This window comes from Mesoplodon mirus (genome assembly GCF_964341445.2).
Source record: "Mesoplodon mirus genome assembly, chromosome: 1".
In the NCBI taxonomy this organism is placed as follows: domain Eukaryota; kingdom Metazoa; phylum Chordata; class Mammalia; order Artiodactyla; family Ziphiidae; genus Mesoplodon; species Mesoplodon mirus.
The window spans coordinates 52,028,314-52,048,499 of NC_138976.1; the positions used below are offsets into that span (position 1 = coordinate 52,028,314).

Here is a 20,186-nt window from a genome sequence, read left to right on the forward strand (position 1 = left end):
CTATTAATATGAAATCATAATAGTCCTCATCAGATATGCATTTGGTAATGACTAAATTACATAGCAATGTATAGAAAATTGCTTAGGGAGATGTCAGGCACATAATAAGTATTCAGGAAATGTTAACTTCATTGTGTTGCCCATGTGTGGCACAAATAGAGGTTTAAGAATACTTGTGGAATGGAAGAATAGATGAATGAATCTGATTTCAAATTTTCCTATTTTCTTTATACATTTAACATGCTCATTTGAGTTATTTAGATACAAATGGCTCCTCTCAGTCAACTTCACAAATCATGTTTGGGAAATTGGATGTTCTTAAAGCAAAGTCATTTCTCAAACAAAAAGAGGAAGAAAAATAACCTAGGTTTCTTCTGATGGAACACTCTGTAATAGATCTTTGGATGTGAAAACGTTCCAAACTTCATTTATACCTCCCTACCCCCAAATGCAATGTGCAGGGAGGTTTGAAAAAACTGCTTTTGACTTTTTTGGATGATGCCATTGATAAAAATCCCTTTGGCCATTTGGAGTATGTGAGCCAATTTAAGCTGTGTTTTGGCACATCTCAAATGGATTTTCCACTTCCTCCCCAGATGCACGAGTCAGCAGCAAGCAGGGATATAGTGATGTTTATCCTATCCTGCTGTGTCCCTAGGCAGGCACTCCTGAGTTCCCGTGATGTTTTACCAGGGAATTAAGAGCGTCATGAAGACACAGTGTTGGAGGTTTTCTTGACTCACCATAAAGAGTATCACTTTCCTTACACCATATTTCAGCCATTGGATGGTCAACAAAAGAAAATCAGTTCAACAGCTTGAGATGATGCTGTTATTCAAGTACAGGAGAGAAGGTACTTCCTATTTTTCTATTTTGTCTAAACCTCCATAATTATGTTAAAAGATGATATTAACATTTTCCACAGTTGAGTAGCAAAATTAATAGTCCCGCTAAATTACTGCTCATTCCAAGGCACTAAATAATGACAATTACTGAACATTCACTGTGAGCCAGATAATGTTGGTGATTTCATTTGATTCTCAAATGTACGTGGTAAAATCTCTATCCCCATTTATTTTTGCAAATGAGCAAACTATGATTTCACGTAAGTAACTTGCGCTGGGTTATACCAGCGGTTGCAGAGCTAGGCTCAAACCCATGTCTGACTAACCTCCACTGCCATATCTCTGTGCTCTAGGTTGCTTTGGGGGGCTTCAACTAGAGTTGTTGTACTTTATAAAACAAGTGCTCAGAATTGGGGTGGGTGGTTAAAGTAAATGAGAGGGTATAGAGAGGGTAGTGCAATAAATACAGACTCTGAAGCCAGACCACTTGGCATTAAATCCTATTCCCACTATTTACAAACTGCTATTGTTATTATTATGTAAATTGTTCTGCAATGCCTCACTTTACAGTGAGCTTTCAGGAACATATCTACTGTGTAAATCAAATCTTACACTCATGGGAGCTGGCTTCTTGTATATACCATCTTACTCTTATTTAAAACCTAGGATGCTTTTGAAGATATTATTATACCCATTTCACAGATGATGAAAAAGGAGACCCAAAGAAATTGAATAACTTGCTGAAGGCCATACAGCTGCTAAGTGGTAGAGTAAGAATTAAACTCAGGTGAAGTTGAGTCTAAAAGCCATCTTCTCTTCACTGTTCCTCACTATCCATGCCTGCCTTAGCCTCATTTAACTGAACTTAAACTATGCTTTACCTGTGCTGACCTGGGCTCTCACTTTGGAGGGATCATTACGGTTGGTTTTTGACTCCCAATATTCTGTTTTAATTTGCTCTACGGATTCTTATTTATACATTTTCAGGACAGCCCAGAAAGGGCACTTCTCATGTCAATCCTGTGGGACCATTGGGGCACAAATCTCAGATCATCTTCATTCAGAATGTGGGCATATCAGCAGAAGGACATAACTCTTTACACAAGTCAGATCCCAAATGACACATGTGAAAAATAACAGAGCCGACTTTTCAGCCACGATAGCTTTGGCACACCTCACATCCCTTTGTTCAACCTCTCTTCCCTCATCAGAGAGCTGCATTCCTGGGAATTTCTGTTGTGCACTTTTCCCACTCGCCTGATGCCATTTAAAGGTGAATGTTATAGTTTTGCTAAGAGGGCCTTTTCCCTCATTTGTGAGGAATAATGATTTTATCACTTTGATCTTAAAACGAGCTTGCTGCCTTCAAATTTTTAAATTACACCATTAGCAAATTCAAAGAAATATTTTCAGGTAGACCCCAGCTAGGGGCTGACTCTAACCCCTTGCTACTCAAAGTGTGGTCCTCAGCCCAGCAACATCTTATCCCCTGGAACCTTGTTAGAAATGCAGAATCTCAGGACTCTCCCCAAGGATCTATTGACTCAGAGTCTGCATTTTAACAAGACCCTTAGGGTGATTTTATAAGCATTTTTAACCTTGAGAACCAGTAATCTAAAAAACCTACAGATTCCTATATAAAAAGCTGACAATCAGGATCCGGAGGAAGATGGCGGAAGAGTAAGACGCGGAGATCACCTTCCTCCCCACAGATACATCAGAAATTCATCTACACGTGGAGCAACTCCTACAGAACACCTACTGAACGCTGACAGAAGACCTCAGACCCCCCAAAAGGGAGCCTGTGCAGCCCGCCACTGCCGGGGTCCCGGGACGCAGGGACGGTTTCCCGGGGAAAGCGCACGGAGCTCCTCGGGCTGGTGCAACGTCACGCTGGCCTCTGCCGCCGCAGGCCCGCCCCGCACTGCGTGCCCCTCCCTCCCCTCGGCCTGAGTGAGCCAGAGCCCCCGAATCAGCGGCTCCTTTAAACCCGTCCTGTCTGAGCGAAGAGCGGACGCCCTCCGGCGACCTACGCGCAGAGGCGGGGCCAGGTTCAAGGCTGAGACCCGGGAGCTGTGAGAGCAGAGAAGAGACAGGGAAATCTCTCTGTACAGCCTCGGAGGCAGCGGATTAAAGCTCCACGGTCCGCTTGATGTGCCCTGCGTCTGTGGAGTGCATGAATGGACAGCGAATCATCCCAAATTGAGGAGGTGGACTTTGAGGACAACATTTAAGATTTTTTCCCCTTTTCCTTTTTTTTTTACAACGAATTATCCCAAATTGAGGAGGTGGACTTTGAGAGCAAGATTTTCGATTTCTTTCCCCCTGTTCTCTTTTTGTGAATGTGAATGTGTATGCTTCTGTGTGAGATTTTCTCTGTATAGCTTTGCTTCCACCATAGGTCCCAGGGTTCTATCCGTCCGTTTTTTTTTTCAATAATTACTTTTTTTATTTTTAATAACACTACTATATTTTATACTTTATTCTATTTTACTTTATCTTCTTTCTTTTTTTCCTACCTTCCCTTCCTCCCTCCCTCTGCCCCTTTCTTTCTTTCTTTCTTCCTTTCTTTCCTCCCTCCCTCCCTCCCTTCTTTCTTCCTTTCACTCTTTCTTTTTCTTTCCTTCCTCCCTCCCTCCCTCCTTTCTTTCTTTCCATCCTTCCTCCCTCCCTCCCTCCTTTCTTTCTTTCTTTCTTTCTTTCTTCCTTCCTTCCTTTCTTTCCTTCTTCCTTTCTCTCTCTCTCTCTTTCTTTCTTCTACTAATTCTTTCTTTCTACTTTTTCTCCCTTTTATTCTGAGCCGGGTGGATGAAAGGCTCTTGGTGCTGCAGCCAGGAGTCAGTGCTGTGCCTCTGAAGTGGGAGAACCAACTTCAGGACACGGGTCCACAGGAGACCTCCCAGCTCCACATAATATCAAGCGGGAAAATCCCCCAGAGATCTCCATCTCAACACCAGCACCCAGCTTCAGTCAATGACCAGCAAGCTACAGTGCTTGTCACCCTATGCCAAGCAACTAGCAAGGCAGGAACACAACCCCACCCATTAGCAGAGAGGCTGCCTAAAAACATAATAAGGCCACAGGCACCCCAAAACACACCATCAGACGTGGACCTGTCCACCAGAAAGACAAGATCGAGCCTCAACCACCAGAACACAGGCACTAGGCCCTCCCCACCAGGAAGCCTACACAACCTACTGAAACAACCTTAGCCACTGGGGACAGACACCAAAAACAACGGGAACTACAAATCTGCAGCCTGCAAAAAGGAGACCCCAAACACAGGAAGATAAGCAAAATGAGAAGACAGAAAAACACACAGCAGGTGAAGGAGCAAGATAAAAACCTACCAGACCTAACAAATGAAGAGGTAATAGGCAGTCTACCTGAAAAAGAATTCAGAATAATGATAGTAAAGATGATCCAAGATTCTATTTCCATGATCCAAAATCTTGGAAATAGAATAGACAAAATGCAAGAAACAGTTAACAAGGACCTAGAAGAACTAAAGATGAATCAAGCATTGATTAAAAACACAATAAATGAAATGAAAAATACTCTAGATGGGATCAATAGCAGAATAACTGAGGCAGAAGAACGGATAAGTGAGGTGGAAGATAAAATAGTGGAAATAACTGATGCAGAGCAAAATAAAGAAAAAAGAATGAAAAGAACAGAGGACAGTCTCAGAGACCTCTGGGACAACATTAAACACACCAACATTCGAATTATAGGGGTTCCAGAAGAAGAAGAGAAAAAGAAAGGGACTGAGAAAATATTTGAAGAGATTATAGCAGAAAACTTCCCTAATATGGGAAAGGAAATAGTTAAGCAAGTCCAGGAGGCACAGAGGGTCCCATACAGAATAAATCCAAGGAGAAATAGGCCAAGACACATATTAATCAAACTGTCAAAAATTAAACACCAAGAAATCATATTAAAAGCAGCAAGGGAAAAACAACAAATAACACACAAGGGAATCCCCATCAGGTTAACAGCTGATCTCTCAGCAGAAACTCTACAAGCCAGAAGGGAGTGGCAGGACATAATTAAAGTGATGAAGGAGAAAAACCTGCAACCAAGACTACTCTACTCAGCAAGGATCTCATTCAGATTTGATGGAGAAATTAAAACGTTTACAGACAAGAAAAAGCTTAGAGAGTTCAGCACCACCAAACAAGCTTTACAACAAATGCTAAAGGAACTCCTCTAGGCAAGAAACACAACAGAAGGAAAATACCTACAATAATGAACCCAAAACAATTAAGGAAATGGGAATAGGAACATACATATCAATAATTACCTTAAATGTAAATGGATTAATGCTCCCACCAAAAGACACAGATTGGCTGAATGGATACAAAAATAAGACCCATATATATGCTGTCTACAAGAGACCCACTTCAGACCTAGAGACACATACAGACTGAAAGTAAGGGGATGGAAAAAGATATTCCATACAAATGGAAATCAAAAGAAAGCTGGAGTAGCAATTCTTATATCAGACAAAATAGACTTTAAAATAAAGACTATTAGAAGAGACAAAGAAGGACACTACATAATGATAAAGGGATCGATCCAAGAAGAAGATATAACAATTGTAAATATTTATGCACCCAACATAGGAGCACCTCAATACATAAGGCAAATACTAACAGCCATAAAAGGGGAAATCGACAGTAACACACTCATAGTAGGGGACATTAACACCCCACTTTCACCAATGGACAGATCATCCAAAATGAAAATAAATAAGGAAACACAAGCTTTAAATGATACATTAAACAAGATGGACTTAATTGATATTTATAGGACATTCCATCCAAAAACAACAGAATACACATTCTTCTCAAGTGCTCATGGAACATTCTCCAGGATAGATCATATCTTGGGTCACAAATCAAGCCTTGGTAAATTTAAGAAAATTGAAATTGTATCAAGTATCTTTTCCGACCACAATGCTATGAGACTAGACATCAGTTACAGGAAAAGATCTGTAAAAAAATACAAACACATGGAGGCTAAACAATATACAACTCAATATCGAAGTGATCATTGAAGAAATCAAAGAGGAAATAAAAAAATACCTAGAAACAAATGACAATGGAGACACGACGACCCAAAACCTATGGGACGCAACAAAAGCAGTTCTAAGTGGGAAGTTTATAGCAATAAAATCCCACCTTAAGAAACAGGAAACATCTCGAGTAAACAACCTGACCCTGCACCTAAAGCAATTAGAGAAAGAAGAACAAAAATCCCCCAAAGTTAGCAGAAGGAAAGAAATCATAAAGATCAGATCAGAAATAAATGAAAAAGAAATGAAGGAAATGATAGCAAAGATCAATAAAACTAAAAGCTGGTTCTTTGAGAAGATAAACAAAATTGATAAACCATTAGCCAGACTCATCAAGAAAAAAAGGGAGAAGACTCAAATCAATAGAATTAGAAATGAAAAAGGAGAAGTAACAACTGACACTGCAGAAATACAAAAGATGAGAGATTACTACAAGCAACTCTATGCCAATAAAATGGACAACCTGGAAGAAATGGACAAATTCTTAGAAATGCACAACCTGCCAAGACTGAATCAGGAAGAAATAGAAAATATGAATAGACCAATCACAAGCACTGAAATTGAAACTGTGATTAAAAATCTTCCAACAAACAAAAGCCCAGGACCAGATGGCTTCACAGGTGAATTCTATCAAACATTTAGAGAAGAGCTAACACCTATCCCTCTCAAACTCTTCCAAAATATAGCAGAGGGAGGAGCACTCCCAAACTCATTCTACGAGGCCACCATCACCTTGATACCAAAACCAGGCAAGGATGTCACAAAGAAAGAAAACTACAGGCCAATATCACTGATGAACATAGATGCAAAAATCCTCAACAAAATACTAGCAAACAGAATCCAACAGCACATTAAAAGGATCATACACCATGATCAAGTGGGGTTTATTCCAGGAATGCAAGGATTCTTCAATATACGCAAATCCATCAATGTGATACACCATATTAACAAATTGAAGAAGAAAAACCATATGATCATCTCAATAGATGCAGAGAAAGCTTTCGACAAAATTCAACACCGATTTATGATAAAAACCCTGCAGAAAGTAGGCATAGAGGGAACTTTCCTCAACATAATAAAGGCCATATATGACAAACCCACAGCCAACATCGTCCTCAATGGTGAAAAACTGAAACCATTTCCACTAAGATCAGGAACAAGACAAGGCTGCCCACTCTCACCACTCTTATTCAATTTAGTTTTGGAAGTTTTAGCCATAGCAATCAGAGAAGAAAAGGAAATAAAAGGAATCCAAATTGGAAAAGAAGAAGTAAAGCTGTCACTGTTTGCAGATGACATGATACTATACATAGAGAATCCTAAAGATGCTACCAGAAAACTACTAGAGCTAATCAATGAATTTGGTAAAGTAGCGGGATACAAAATTAATGCACAGAAATCTCTGGCATTTCTGTACACTAATGATGAAAAATCTGAAAGTGAAATCAAGAAAACACTCCCATTTACCACTGCAACAAAAAGAATAAAATATCTAGGAATAAACCTACCTAAGGAGACAAAAGACCTGTATGCAAAAAATTATTAGACACTGATGAAAGAAATTAAAGATGATACAAATAGATGGAGAGATATACCATGCTCCTGGATCGGAAGAATCAATATTGTGAAAATGACTCTACTACCCAAAGCAATCTACAGATTCAATGCAATCCCTATCAAACTACCACTGGCATTTTTCACAGAACTAGAACAAAAAAATTCAAAATTTGTTTGGAAAAACAAAAGACCCCGAATAGCTAAAGCGATCTTGAGAACGAAAAACGGAGCTGGAGGAATCAGGCTCCCTGACTTCAGACTATACTACAAAGCTACAGTAATCAAGACAGTGTGGTACTGGCACAAAAACAGAAAGATAGATCAATGGAACAGGATAGAAAGCCCAGAGATAAACCCACACACATATGGTCAACTTATGTTTGATAAAGGAGGCAGGAATGTACAGTGGAGAAAGGACAGCCTCTTCAATAAGTGGTGCTGGGAAAACTGAACAGGGACATGTAAAAGTATGAGATTAGATCATTCCCTAACACCATACACAAAAATAAGCTCAAAATGGATTAAAGACCTAAACGTTAAGGCCAGAAACTATCAAACTCTTAGAGGAAAACATAGGCAGAACACTCTATGACATAAATCACAGCAAGATCCTTTTGGACCCACCTCCTAGAGAAATGGAAATAAAAACAAAGATAAACAAATGGGACCTAATGAAACTTCAAAGCTTTTGCACAGCAAAGGAAACCATAAACAAGACCAAAAGACAACCCTCAGAATGGGAGAAAATATTTGCAAATGAAGCAACTGACAAAGGATTAATCTCCAAAATTTATAAACAGCCCATGCAGCTCAATAGCAAAAAAACAAACAACCCAATCCAAAAATGGGCAGAAGACTTAAATAGGCATTTCTCCAAAGAAGATATACAGACTGCCAACAAACACATGAAAGAATGCTCAACATCATTAATCATTAGAGAAATGCAAATCAAAACTACAATGAGGGCCTCCCTGGTGGCGCAGTGGTTGAGAGTCCGCCTGCCGATGCAGGGGATACGGGTTCGTGCCCCGGTCTGGGAGGATCCCATATGCCGCGGAGCGGCTGGGCCCGTGAGCCATGGCCGCTGGGCCTGCGCATCCGGAGCCTGTGCTCCGCAACGGGGAAGGCCACAACAGTGAGAGGCCCGCATACCGCAAAAAAAAAAGAAAAAAAAAAAAAAAAAAAAAACTACAATGAGATATCATCTCACACCAATCAGAATGGCCATCATCAAGAAATCTAGAAACAATAAATGCTGGAGAGGGCGTGGAGAAAAGGGAACACTCTTGCACTGCTGGTGGGATTGGTATGTGGATTGGTACAGCCGCTATGGAGAACAGTATGGAGGTTACTTAAAAAACTAAAAATAGAACTACCATATGACCCAGCAATCCCACTACTAGGCATATACCCTGAGAACACCATAATTCAAAAAGAGACATGTACCAAAATGTTCATTGCAGCTCGATTCACAATAGCCCGGAGATGGAAACAACCTAAGTGTCCATCATCGGATGAATGGATAAAGAAGATGTGGCACATATATACAATGGAATATTACTCAGCCATAAAAAGAAACGAAACTGAGCTATTTGTAATGAGGTGGATAGACCTAGAGTCTGTCATACAGAGTGAATTAAGTCAGAAAGAGAAAGACAAATACCATATGCTAACACGTATATATGGAATTTAAGAAAAAAAATGTCATGAAGAACTTAGGGGTAAAACAGGAATAGAGACACAGACCTACTGGGGGTGGGCTTCGGGATATGGGGGGCTGGGCTGTGACGGGGCGGGGAAGAGGCATGGACGTGTATACACTGCCGGGCGTGGGGTGGATGGATGGTGGGGGGTGGCCGCATGGCGCGGGGGGATCGGCTCGGTGCTTTGTGGCCTCCTGGAGGGGTGGGATGGGGAGGGTGGGAGGGAGGGAGATGCAGGAGGGAGGGGATGTGGGAACAGATGTATATGTATGACTGATTCACTTTGTTGTAAAGCAGAGACTAATAAAAAAAAGCTGACAATCAGAAATGTGCAGAGGTGCATTATTTATCTGGATCAGTTTTACAATTAAAAATCAAATCCTAAAGAGCTCACAATGTCATTGTCTCATGAAATGACACATCCTCAGGCCACAGTCTCGTGTGGTTATGATGATGTTAATTTGGTGAGGACCCCTTCATTTTAGTTATAACCAACCCAGAGAAAGGGACTGAGGGTGAGGGGCCAGATCATTTCCATCAGAACAAGGAGAGGTCATTTCTGCTGGAATCTGTACCTTCTTCCCAGTAGACAGCATCAAGAGCACCAGAAGTCTACCTGCCTGTCCACGCTTGGGAGCCTTAGGGCAGAACAGAGTCATTAAATAATGTTTACAATGACATTTCCTCCAACTGCCATGAGTGTGGTGGACTGGCCTAAAGATACAGCTTAGGACCCACTTCTATTTTGGGAGAAAGGTTCCATCACATCACTGCTTTGTGAGGCATAGAAAGGAGTAATACTCTTCCTTTACAGAAGGCTCTCAAGGTCCTCCTTCAAAAGTTCTGGTGTTCTGTGAGCTGGGCCTGGGTACTCAACTTCTAAAATTAAATCATGTAGCCTGAAAAAAAGGGCCCCAATTCTTCATCCCTCCCTGTATCCATACTCTTGGCCATGTAATTGTGTAATACCCTCCCATTCTGACTTTAGGCTCAGCTGTTCAACTTGCTTTGGGCGATAAAAGTGAGGCAGAAGTGAGAGTATACAGTACTAAGGCTAGGTTTCAAGAAGCCGCGTGTGTTTCTGCTTGTTCTCTTGCACCCCTGCTGTCTCCATGAGAACATATCTACATTAGCCTGCTAACAGATAACAGTCACGTGGAACAGAGCCAAGGTAGCCCAACCAAGGCCAACCTAATAAGCCAATATCCATACACATGAGAAAGCTGCCCAGTCAAGATCAGCCACCTATCAACCCAGCTGACTTAGGCTCACAAGCTATGAAGGCTTATCACTGTATATCACCGTGTACATCTTATCACCGTGGTTTTGGTTGTGTGTTACACAGCATTACTATGTCAATAGATAACCACTATACCAAGTAACTAATTAAATTGAGAGATGTTTCCCTTAATTTTTTATTTCTACCTTATTTTTCCTCTGAAAACATTAACTTCCATTAAGAATACTCAGAGGCCAAGAAAACAAATAAGGAATCAAATGAAAAATCAATGAGAAAACTCCAAATAGCCCATAGTTTGGTGGTGGACACTTGTCTTCATTGCTGTGAATCATATTATATACACGTAACATGTTCATATCTCCATCAGGACCATGGAGCCCTTAGTAGAACATGTGATATATTTCATTTCATCTCATGAACTAGGCACAAGGTCTAGTGAAAGGATTGTATGTGAGGGAGTTGGACTAGATGATCTCTTATCTCTAATGCTCTCAGGCAGCTCATACCCAGCCTGAGTGAGCAGCTGCCAAGACAAGGGGCGGGTGTCTGTGGCTCAGTGGACCTCACCTGCCCACAACCAAAGGGCATGTTACCTTGTTGGCGCATCTTCATGGTCCGTATCCTTATTGCCTCTCCTCGAACTCGCCCTTCACAGAAATAAGCACCATTGATTTTACTGGCCTTTTCTCTCTTCCAAACAACTTTTTTAGCCCATTCTCTGGTTGCATCTTGAGTAACTTCCAGTGGATCCTGGTGCTGGTTCATTAAGGCTTCAAAGTCCCTTCCTATGATGATGGGCTCATGGGGATGCCATCCAGAGGCGATGCAGGTGAGGGATGTCTCAGCGTCAGACACGAGAGGTAGGGAATTGATCAAGATCAGGTCCATGGCACCGTCCACTGTTGCTAAAAGGAAAAGAGGGAACATAATGTATGAGGAAGGTTATTAACATGGCCCCACAGGATAAGGTGGTGTTTACAAAACCTTGTCTAAAAATAACTGTGTGAGCAGTCTTTCTAAAATGCTACTCTGATCATGTGCCTATCTCTCATTGGACAAAATCCAAAACTCTTTAGCATGGCATCAAGACTCTGCATCACCTAGACCCTGCTAACCACTCCTGCCCCATTGCACACCCTAGCTGTAATGGACTATCAGTTATTCTCCATTCCCAAAACAAGATGTGCACTAGCTGTCTTTACACACTACAGTGCCTGAGACATAGTTAAGTATTCAGTGTTTGCTGAATTGAGACACATTCATGATAATGGCATTATTATCATTATCATGAACTGAATAAATAATTATCATTATTTATCATTAATTATTGATCAATTAATGATAATGTGGTTCTATCCCAATAATAAACTATTCTAAATAAATATGTCAATGACATACACCATATGCTAACTTTATAGACTCTCATCATTATCAAAGTATTGCCTGATTCCATATTAAATTCCACAAGGTAAGAGAGGGACTGAGTGAAGTCTACATTTCCCTCTGACCCTCATCTTTGAAATGAGCCTAATAAGACCTGTCTTGCAGAATTCTTGTAAAGATTAAGTGAGGTAAACTACATAACCTGCCAAGCACTGTGTCTGCAATATACAGGGTACTCAATGACCGTTATTTCATTTCTCTTTATTCTGTTTTCTGAACACCTAGCCCCAAACCTCAAATCTTCCCAAATGTAAAAAGAAAATGCTACCTGACTTTTAAGATTTATTTCCTAAGTGATAAAGCACGTTTACAAAAAGAAAACCCTCTCATTTCACTTTCTCTCTCTCTCTCTCCCTCTCCCTCTTTCCCCTTCTCTTCTCATTTCCAAAGTTTCAAAGATAAGCAAATGGAATCTGTGGCTATTCTCTCCTCTTGGTGAATATGGAAATACCAGGGATGTAGGTTGTTTTCTGGCTCCAGTGATGGTTGATTCTCAAGTCTACGTAAAATGATCAGGAGACTAGAAAGGTCAAGCACAGCGGGTGATGAGGGCTACTGGAGTCTCAGGGACCTTTATGTAGATGTAAAGTGATTCAAGTAGGTTCCATGTTATCTCATTTAATATTCATCAAATTCTCTCCTGGGAGTATGCACCATTATCTCATTTTTAAATAGAAAGAAATTAGGGCTCAAAAGATTGAGTGGCTTATTCTATCTTCCACAGCTATTGAAGTCAGAGCTGGAATTCAAATTCTCACTGGTCTTTCAGTTCCTTAGCTATACCATGCCCTTTCCTACCTCAAAACCTTTGGACATTCTGATCCCTATGCCTGGAATGCTCTTTTCCGCTCTTTTCCATACTTTTCATGGCTAATTTCTCTCATCCTTTGGAGTCTTAGCTTAAATGCCTATCTTGTGGAGATCTTCTTTACCTGTCTTATCTACAATATCTACACACTCTCATCCCACCACCCTCAATTCAGCCTCCTATTTGTTTCCTTCATAAAGATTACCACAATCTGTGATTATTTTATTTGATCTCTCTCCTCCTAGATGATACATTCCATTAGGATGACAATTGAAGCTGTTTTATTTGCAATGATTTACATATGAATATTCTACCTATTCTCAGCATATAGAGGACTTAATAAATATTTGTTGGCTAGATGGATGGATGGACAGATGGACACATTTTATACCAGATCTAATTCAATTTCACCAATTCACTTGGCTCCCACTTGTTGAAAAATGAAGTTAAAAATGAAAGTTCTCTCCTATTTACAATAGCCAAGACATGGAAAAAACCTAAATGTCCACTGACAGATGAATGGATAAAGAAGATGTGATATATATATACACACACCCCATGGAATATTGCTCAGCCATAAAAAATGAAATCATGCCGTTTGCAGCAACATGGATAGACCTAGAGATTATCATATTAAGTGAAGTAACTGAGAAAGAGACAAATACCATATGATATCACTTATATGTGGAATCTGAAATATGACCCAAATGAACCAGTCTATGAAACAGAAACAGACTTGTGGTTGCCAAGGGGGAGGGGCGGTGGGAAAGGGAAGGATTGGGAGTTTGAGGTTAGCAGATGCAAACTACTATATACAGGATGGATAAACAACAAGGTCCTACTGTATAGCACAGGGAACTATATTCAATATCCTGTGATAAACCATAATGGAAAAGAATATGAAAAAGAATATATATATGTATAACCGAATCACTTCGCTGTACAGCAGAAATTAACACAACATTGTAAATCAACTATACTTCAATAAATTTTTTTTAAAAAATGAAAGTGCTCTTCTGAGTCTAAACTGACCCCTTTGCCCATATTTAAAAGATTGTTTTGATAATTACTGAGTTCATGAGGGGGAAAGCAAATGTTACGCTTTTACAAAATGCTATAGAAAGGTGATCAGTGGTTGCTGAGGATTTGGAGCTGACTGGTATTCATTTACCAGACCTACTTATGCCAAGCACTGTGCCTGCCATGAAGTCCTCATACAATTTTTTTTTTGATAGCATTTGCCAATGTTTGATGTATACAGTGATGTTTTGAGGATGATCCTATTAGGAGCTACATTTTTATCTGATTCACTAGGAAGAATTTCAAAGTCAAGTCTTAATGTAAGTAGGAGTGGGTGTTGCAATATTTTTCTTGTAATATTAACTCAGTATGCTGAGGGAAGAAATCTTGAGTAGAATGGGTTCCCAAGCCTGACCCTCAAGCATCTATCTTGCTTCTAGACTCATTGGTTTAACTTTAGGATTTCAAGAGAGGGAACAGAGGTTAGGATAAGAAAAGCATCACAAGAGAGAATGAGCTAGGAAACCTAGCTGTGGAATTACAGCCTCCAAAAATAACACCACAGCACAGTTACCCGTACACACACACACACACACACACATCCAGCCCTGCCTCTGAGTAAGCACCACCTCATCTCCCACACTCACTCCTTCCAGGCATGTTCCCAGAGAGAGTCATCAAGAGGAAGGAAACACTGTAATTCTTTCAGCTCCGGTGGGATCCACCCCCATTTCTAGGGCCAGCTGAGTGATTTGCCAAAACCAAGGGCTCTGCTCTGAACTCACCAAACTGCATTAGCACTGGCTGTGGTTTATTTCATGACTTTAGGAAATAATAGAAAAAGCAGTTGATTTGAAAAGACAACCACACTGCATCTGTAAATTATTTCTAGGTATGGGTCTCGTTTCTTTTTCCTTTTGTTCCTCCCAGCTCTCTCCCTTTACTTTCAGGGATAGAAAGGGAAACTGTATACTCTGAGAGTCTGGATCTGACTACACTTTGCTACCCTTATTCAGCATGTCAGTTTCAGGAAGCACTCTTCCACCCATGAGTTCTCTGACCTTTGTACTGCCACTTACACTAAAATATCAGAAGAATTTTGTACATGAGTTTTAGATACAGGAAGAAATAGTTACCACGTTCCTGGAATGAATTTTAAAAATCATCTGTTTAGCTTTCCTAAAACAAGAATCAGTATTTGTTCTTGTTTGCATATGCTCCAGGGAATTTCTGGAAGGTGATACAGGAAGCTAAGAACAAGGGTGACCCATTAGGGGAGAATGAGGTCATTGGGGGGACAATGATGGGAGGAACACTTTTCACTGTATACGTAATGTATACAATGCTTTTGAACCATTGGAATATTATCTACACATAAAAATTAAATGTAAAAAAGTAAATGTTAACTGCTCTTCCCTTAAAAGGGTGCATTTGTAAGGGAATCTAGAACCAGAGAAATATATATGTCTCTCATCATTTATCCCTACACTCACTCCAAATCTTTTTGGATCACATCCATATAACGCATTTTCTTTTTCTCTCAACTTTGGACTAGTAATAGAAAATGTGACATCACTCCACAATGCTGAAAAAAAAATTGGTTAAAATAAAATATAAGAAAAGGGAGGAGGAGAGTGGTCAAACTTCACCTTTCAAAAAGAAGAAAGAAGCAGAGGCCCTCCTGCCACAGGTACAATTTTAGCCTGTGGCTTCTCAAAAGGGTTCTGCTACTGGCACAGTGAAAGGTGTAACTGCTACTGCGTGACTGATGCTACCCAGGAATCTGCTATTGGGGACATTTTCCTGAGAATAAATGCCAAGAGACAGAGCCCACCTGGGCTTGCACAGCTATCCGTCCCCAAACCAACACCTTTTCTTCCACTACAAAACTATCCTCTCCAAGTGCTACTGCAGACCAGTTTTGAGTTGTTTCACCACAACCACAGCCTGAAGAGCTTGAATCAAATTCATTAATTAGTTCAATTCACACTTCTAACATCAAGACTAAGAGTCTGCTGTAAGTAAGACGCATATGGAATTTCATACATCTTAACGTGCTTTGGGGATTGATATTACTTTTCCTCAGCAAAGATCTCACAAACACTTTTCAATATTTGCATAAAAGTGTCTCTTGTTTGTAAGGAGATACTGGCCAATGTAGCACAGCATCCATTGGGTTAACAAATGACTGTTCATCACAGTTGAAGCATAACAATATCCTACAACATTGTTCTGCTCATTATGTTTTCTGTGTGCTGTACTGAACAGCATCTAACATTTTGCAGTAACATTTTCTCACTAAATCTCATTGTGGTGAACACAAAATGCTGCTTAAATCTTCTTTTTGAGTATAGATTTTCTTTCTTTTTTAACTTTAGTAGCTTTTTTTCTTTTTTTTTTTTTTTGGCTTCATTGGGTCCTAGTTGCGGCACGCAGGATCTTCATTGAGGCGCACAGGCTCCTCTCTAGTTGTGGCGCGCAGGCTTCTCTTTAGTTGTGGTGTGTGGGTTTTCTCTCTCTCATTGAGGCGCGCCAGCTCAGTAGTTGTGGTGCGTGGACTTAGTTGCCCCGCAGCATGTGGGATCTTAGTTCCCTAACCAGGGATCGAACCCACGTCCCCTGCACTGGAAGGTGAATTCTTTACCACTGGAGCACCAGGGAAGTCCCTGCATATAGATTTTCTTATACTCAGTATTGCTTCTGTAAAACTAAAATAACACCCCCTGAGGAAACGTAAAAATAAGAGAAATCCCCTAAGAAAGAATATAGAAAATGGACCAGGTGTGGCTGACAGGGACCAAAAATAAAACGGAGCCAGGCAGTCACGACAGACCTGGGACTGAGTCACGTAACTCCTTCTTAGAAAACACACACACAAAAAAACCCTATAAGGACTTCTGATTCTGCTAAGGTCCTACCTGGAAAAGCCCCTAATGAGAAGCTTGGATGACAGCCAATCACACACACTCTCACTGAGCAGCTCAACTTTCATCTGTTTGTTTTATATTTCGGCTCCACATAAATTTTCATTTGGGAGAAAGGAATTTGCTTAAATAAAACATATAAAACCTCAAAGGTCATCACTTTTAACAATTTTACTTTTACAGATGAAGAAAATGAAAGGTTAAATGAATAAGTATCAATGAAAATACATGTCCCTGCCTCACAAGGTGCTGACTCCAATTAGTCTGCTGTGCCCCTCCATCCACATTCAAGTTCAGCACAGCTGCAGAGGCAAGTTCTGATTAACACAGCTCCCCAACCTTTGAAGCACTTGCCAGCTAAGCGGAAAAAGCAGGTTAAATTACTGCAGAGTGTGGCTATTCCCTTGTGCTTCTTATTACCGCAGAATTGTGGTGTTGGGTGGAGTTTCACTAATATGTGTTTGGAATAAGGCATCACATCTTCGGAACGACTGTCTGTATGATTTCTTGGAAGTTTAGTACTGACTATGTTTCAAATTTTTCCAAGGTGTCCTTGGTTGTCTCACCTTCCCAACAGCAGCAGATATCTTAGAGTCTAAATATGTAAAATGGCAATGAGCACTAACTTGGCCAAAAGTCTTTTTGAAATCAGGGGATTGGCAATGAACTGATAAGGTCTTGGCCAAAAGCATTTCTGAAATCAAGGCCCTGACAATGAGCAAAGAAGCAAAGACATCCCCAAAACTATCCAAGATTATTTGGTGGAACTGTTTGGATTTTAGTTTAGTTATTTTTTATGGTGTCCAGAAAAGGAGAATTCTCTTCAGTTAAAATAAAACAACTCATTAAATTATTTATATGTCTACTCATCCGTTAACAAATTTACTGAGCACCTCCCATGTGCTAAGGTACTATATTTGACCCTGAAGACACAACAATGAATAAAACAGATCTGATCTCAACCCGTACGTAATTTACAGGCAAATGTAGAAGACAGATATGGCAAACCAATCACATAAATAAATATAACACTGGAACCATGATAGGTACCATGAGAGAGAATTATAAGGTGCTATGGGATAGCATAACCGTGAACTTAATCAAACTTGGCTAGAGAGGAGAAATGGTTTATGAATCAGGTAAGGCTCCCTGAGGAAGCGACATTTGGCCTGAAGGAGAGTTGGAATTACCAGGACAAAGCGAAAGGGATATGAGAAGAGAGTCAGGAAAGTTTTCCCCCAAAGGGTAACTACTGAGCAGGATTTTGAAGAATGAGTAAGTGTTTAATAGGACTCACCACTAGAATGTCCTCTCTTGGTTAATGTCAACATCCTAAAGTTGACACTAATTTCTTTTTATTGGATTCTAAGAACTACTGGCACCATTTCTATGTGTCAACTCTATGTTAAAGTATTTTTCGCGTCTCCTCTCCCTTCTTGTGTTCCCAGAAGAAATCCCGTTCCCAGGCATGTTTCCAATATTTTAATCTTTTGTTTGTTTGTTTGTTTGTTTCTAGGATACTTTTATGTATGTAATAAGTCTCTGAGCAATAACTTCATCCTCAAATTTCCTTCCGAGAAGATAGTGGGCAATTAACCAAAAGATACCAACATGCACAAGCGTGGAAATAACCAAAGGAAGTTTCTAACTTTTTACATGCACAGTTGGGAGTTAGACAAGGACACCCTTGATATGACTAGGCTGGGTCTCTCTCACAACAAACTGCTCTCACTCAGGAGTTGCGCCAAGCCTGTTCACCCCAAGGGCATGCCCATTTCCCATCCCCGCCCCCCTGACAAACAGGACCCTCGTCCAACTGCTGGAGGAGACAGCATCCCACCCCCCCACTCCGTGAACGCCAGAAAGTTTCCATCCAGGATAAATGCCGCACGTTCTAGTTAGAACATCAGAATGGCCACCAGTCAGTTAGCAAGCAAGTTTTTATTTTACACAGGAGTAGACCCAACATCCACAGAGTGAGACTTCACTAAATGCCCAGCACATATGCACACTTACATGCAAAACTCCATTTCTGTAAGGTGGGGCTGGAGGAGGCATGGCACCATCAAATCAAGGATTGTTTAAACTGGAAAAGACTTTAGAGATTGCCTGGTGCAAGCCTCACACTTTATAAAGGGCAAACTGAGGCCCATGGAAAAGAGACTGGCCACGGGTCACACAAAGGCTAATGGCAAAGCCAGCCCTCAAGTGTGAATTTCTCCCCAGGGCCTTTTCTGTCACCCCAGGGTAGCAGGGTAAATGGACAAACCTTTAATGTGAGGGAATTTGGAATGTTCATCATTTTGACAGGATGGTACCTGAAGAATCCTGGAGCTTGGCAGAAACTGGGCCAAGAGAGAAAAGACATTGAGGAGAGGCAGCCAAAAAGCTGGGAAGGGTACAGGACAGAGAGAGTGGGAATTCCCAGAAATGAGGTTTGCCCACCTCATAAATCCCCGCAAGCCTTACAATGTTGCCTTATAATCTTTCTTATCATTTCGCCCCGAGAGAGGGATGCTCTCTAATTGAATCGTATTTGTCCACTGCCAGCAAATTTATCTGGTGTGAGAGGAATCCATCTTTGGAGCCAGGCCACCTTCTCTTTCTGGGTTCTTCTGCTTCAATCACCTGCCAAGTTCCCTTCTCCCTTCTGCTGCCAAAAGATGTGCACAGACGTACATACTCATTCCCACAACCAAATATCTCTATCGTCCAAGACAGAATTCAACAAGCTCTTTAACTCCTAAGTTCCCTGTTCTCCAGATCCCAATAAGGAAGGCAATTTGGGTTGATTTGCTTGCACAAAAAAGAGAATAAGAATAAGAATTTAAGAATAGCTTAAAGTGACAACTCTGAGAACTATCAGAAGAGCAAACCAAAGAAGTGAGTCTGTAATGGGAGAAGTTCAGGACTATGATCATTTCTAAGAGACTGACAAAGAAAGAGGGCTAGTGTTCTCAGCAGGCTTCAGATTATACCATGTCCGGAAGAAAGACAACATTGTTTATTATAGACTACGTAACAGGTACTATGCAAGGTGTTTTACAAACTTTGTGTGCTTGAATTCTTTGTGCACTTGAAGGAAGGGATTTATATTCCATTCTATAGGTTAAAAAAAGAAACTCACAGATGTTCTGTAATATGCCCAGCAACAGACAAATAGAATTTGAACCCATGTCTCACTAAGTTCCATTACCAGTCACAATGTTTCACTCTAAACACCACAAGAGAATTCTATTTTGCCCTTTGTCCACTATTGTATCTCTAACAATTAGCACAGTGCCTGGCATATAACAGCTATTCAATAATCGCTGATGAAGGAATAAATAAATAAATAAGCAAGCAAGCAAGCCTGGTCTTCGATGAGTGAATTTATTCAATAAGCACTTACTTAATAAGTACTATGAGCTGGGCCCTATGCTGCCTTCCGTGGATGAAGAAAAGAATAAAATATGGTTTCTGCCTTCAAGAAGCTTACAGTCTGGTCATCCAAAGGCATGAATATACACAAATCCATAAAGGAAAACACTGACAGATTGCACTATAGAAAATTCCAAAATCTTTTATAA

At 40.5% G+C, this 20,186-nt stretch overlaps 1 protein-coding gene across 1 annotated transcript in view; it reads right to left on the reverse strand.

Moving 5' to 3' along the window:
- Positions 1-20,186, reverse strand: part of TEK (TEK receptor tyrosine kinase) — a 107,389-nt gene that overhangs the window by 54,736 nt on the left and 32,467 nt on the right. Inside the window, exon 2 of the mRNA XM_082618005.1 lies at positions 11,016-11,327. Coding sequence (XP_082474131.1) covers positions 11,016-11,327 — 312 coding nt within the window. The remainder of the gene's footprint in view (positions 1-11,015; positions 11,328-20,186) is intronic.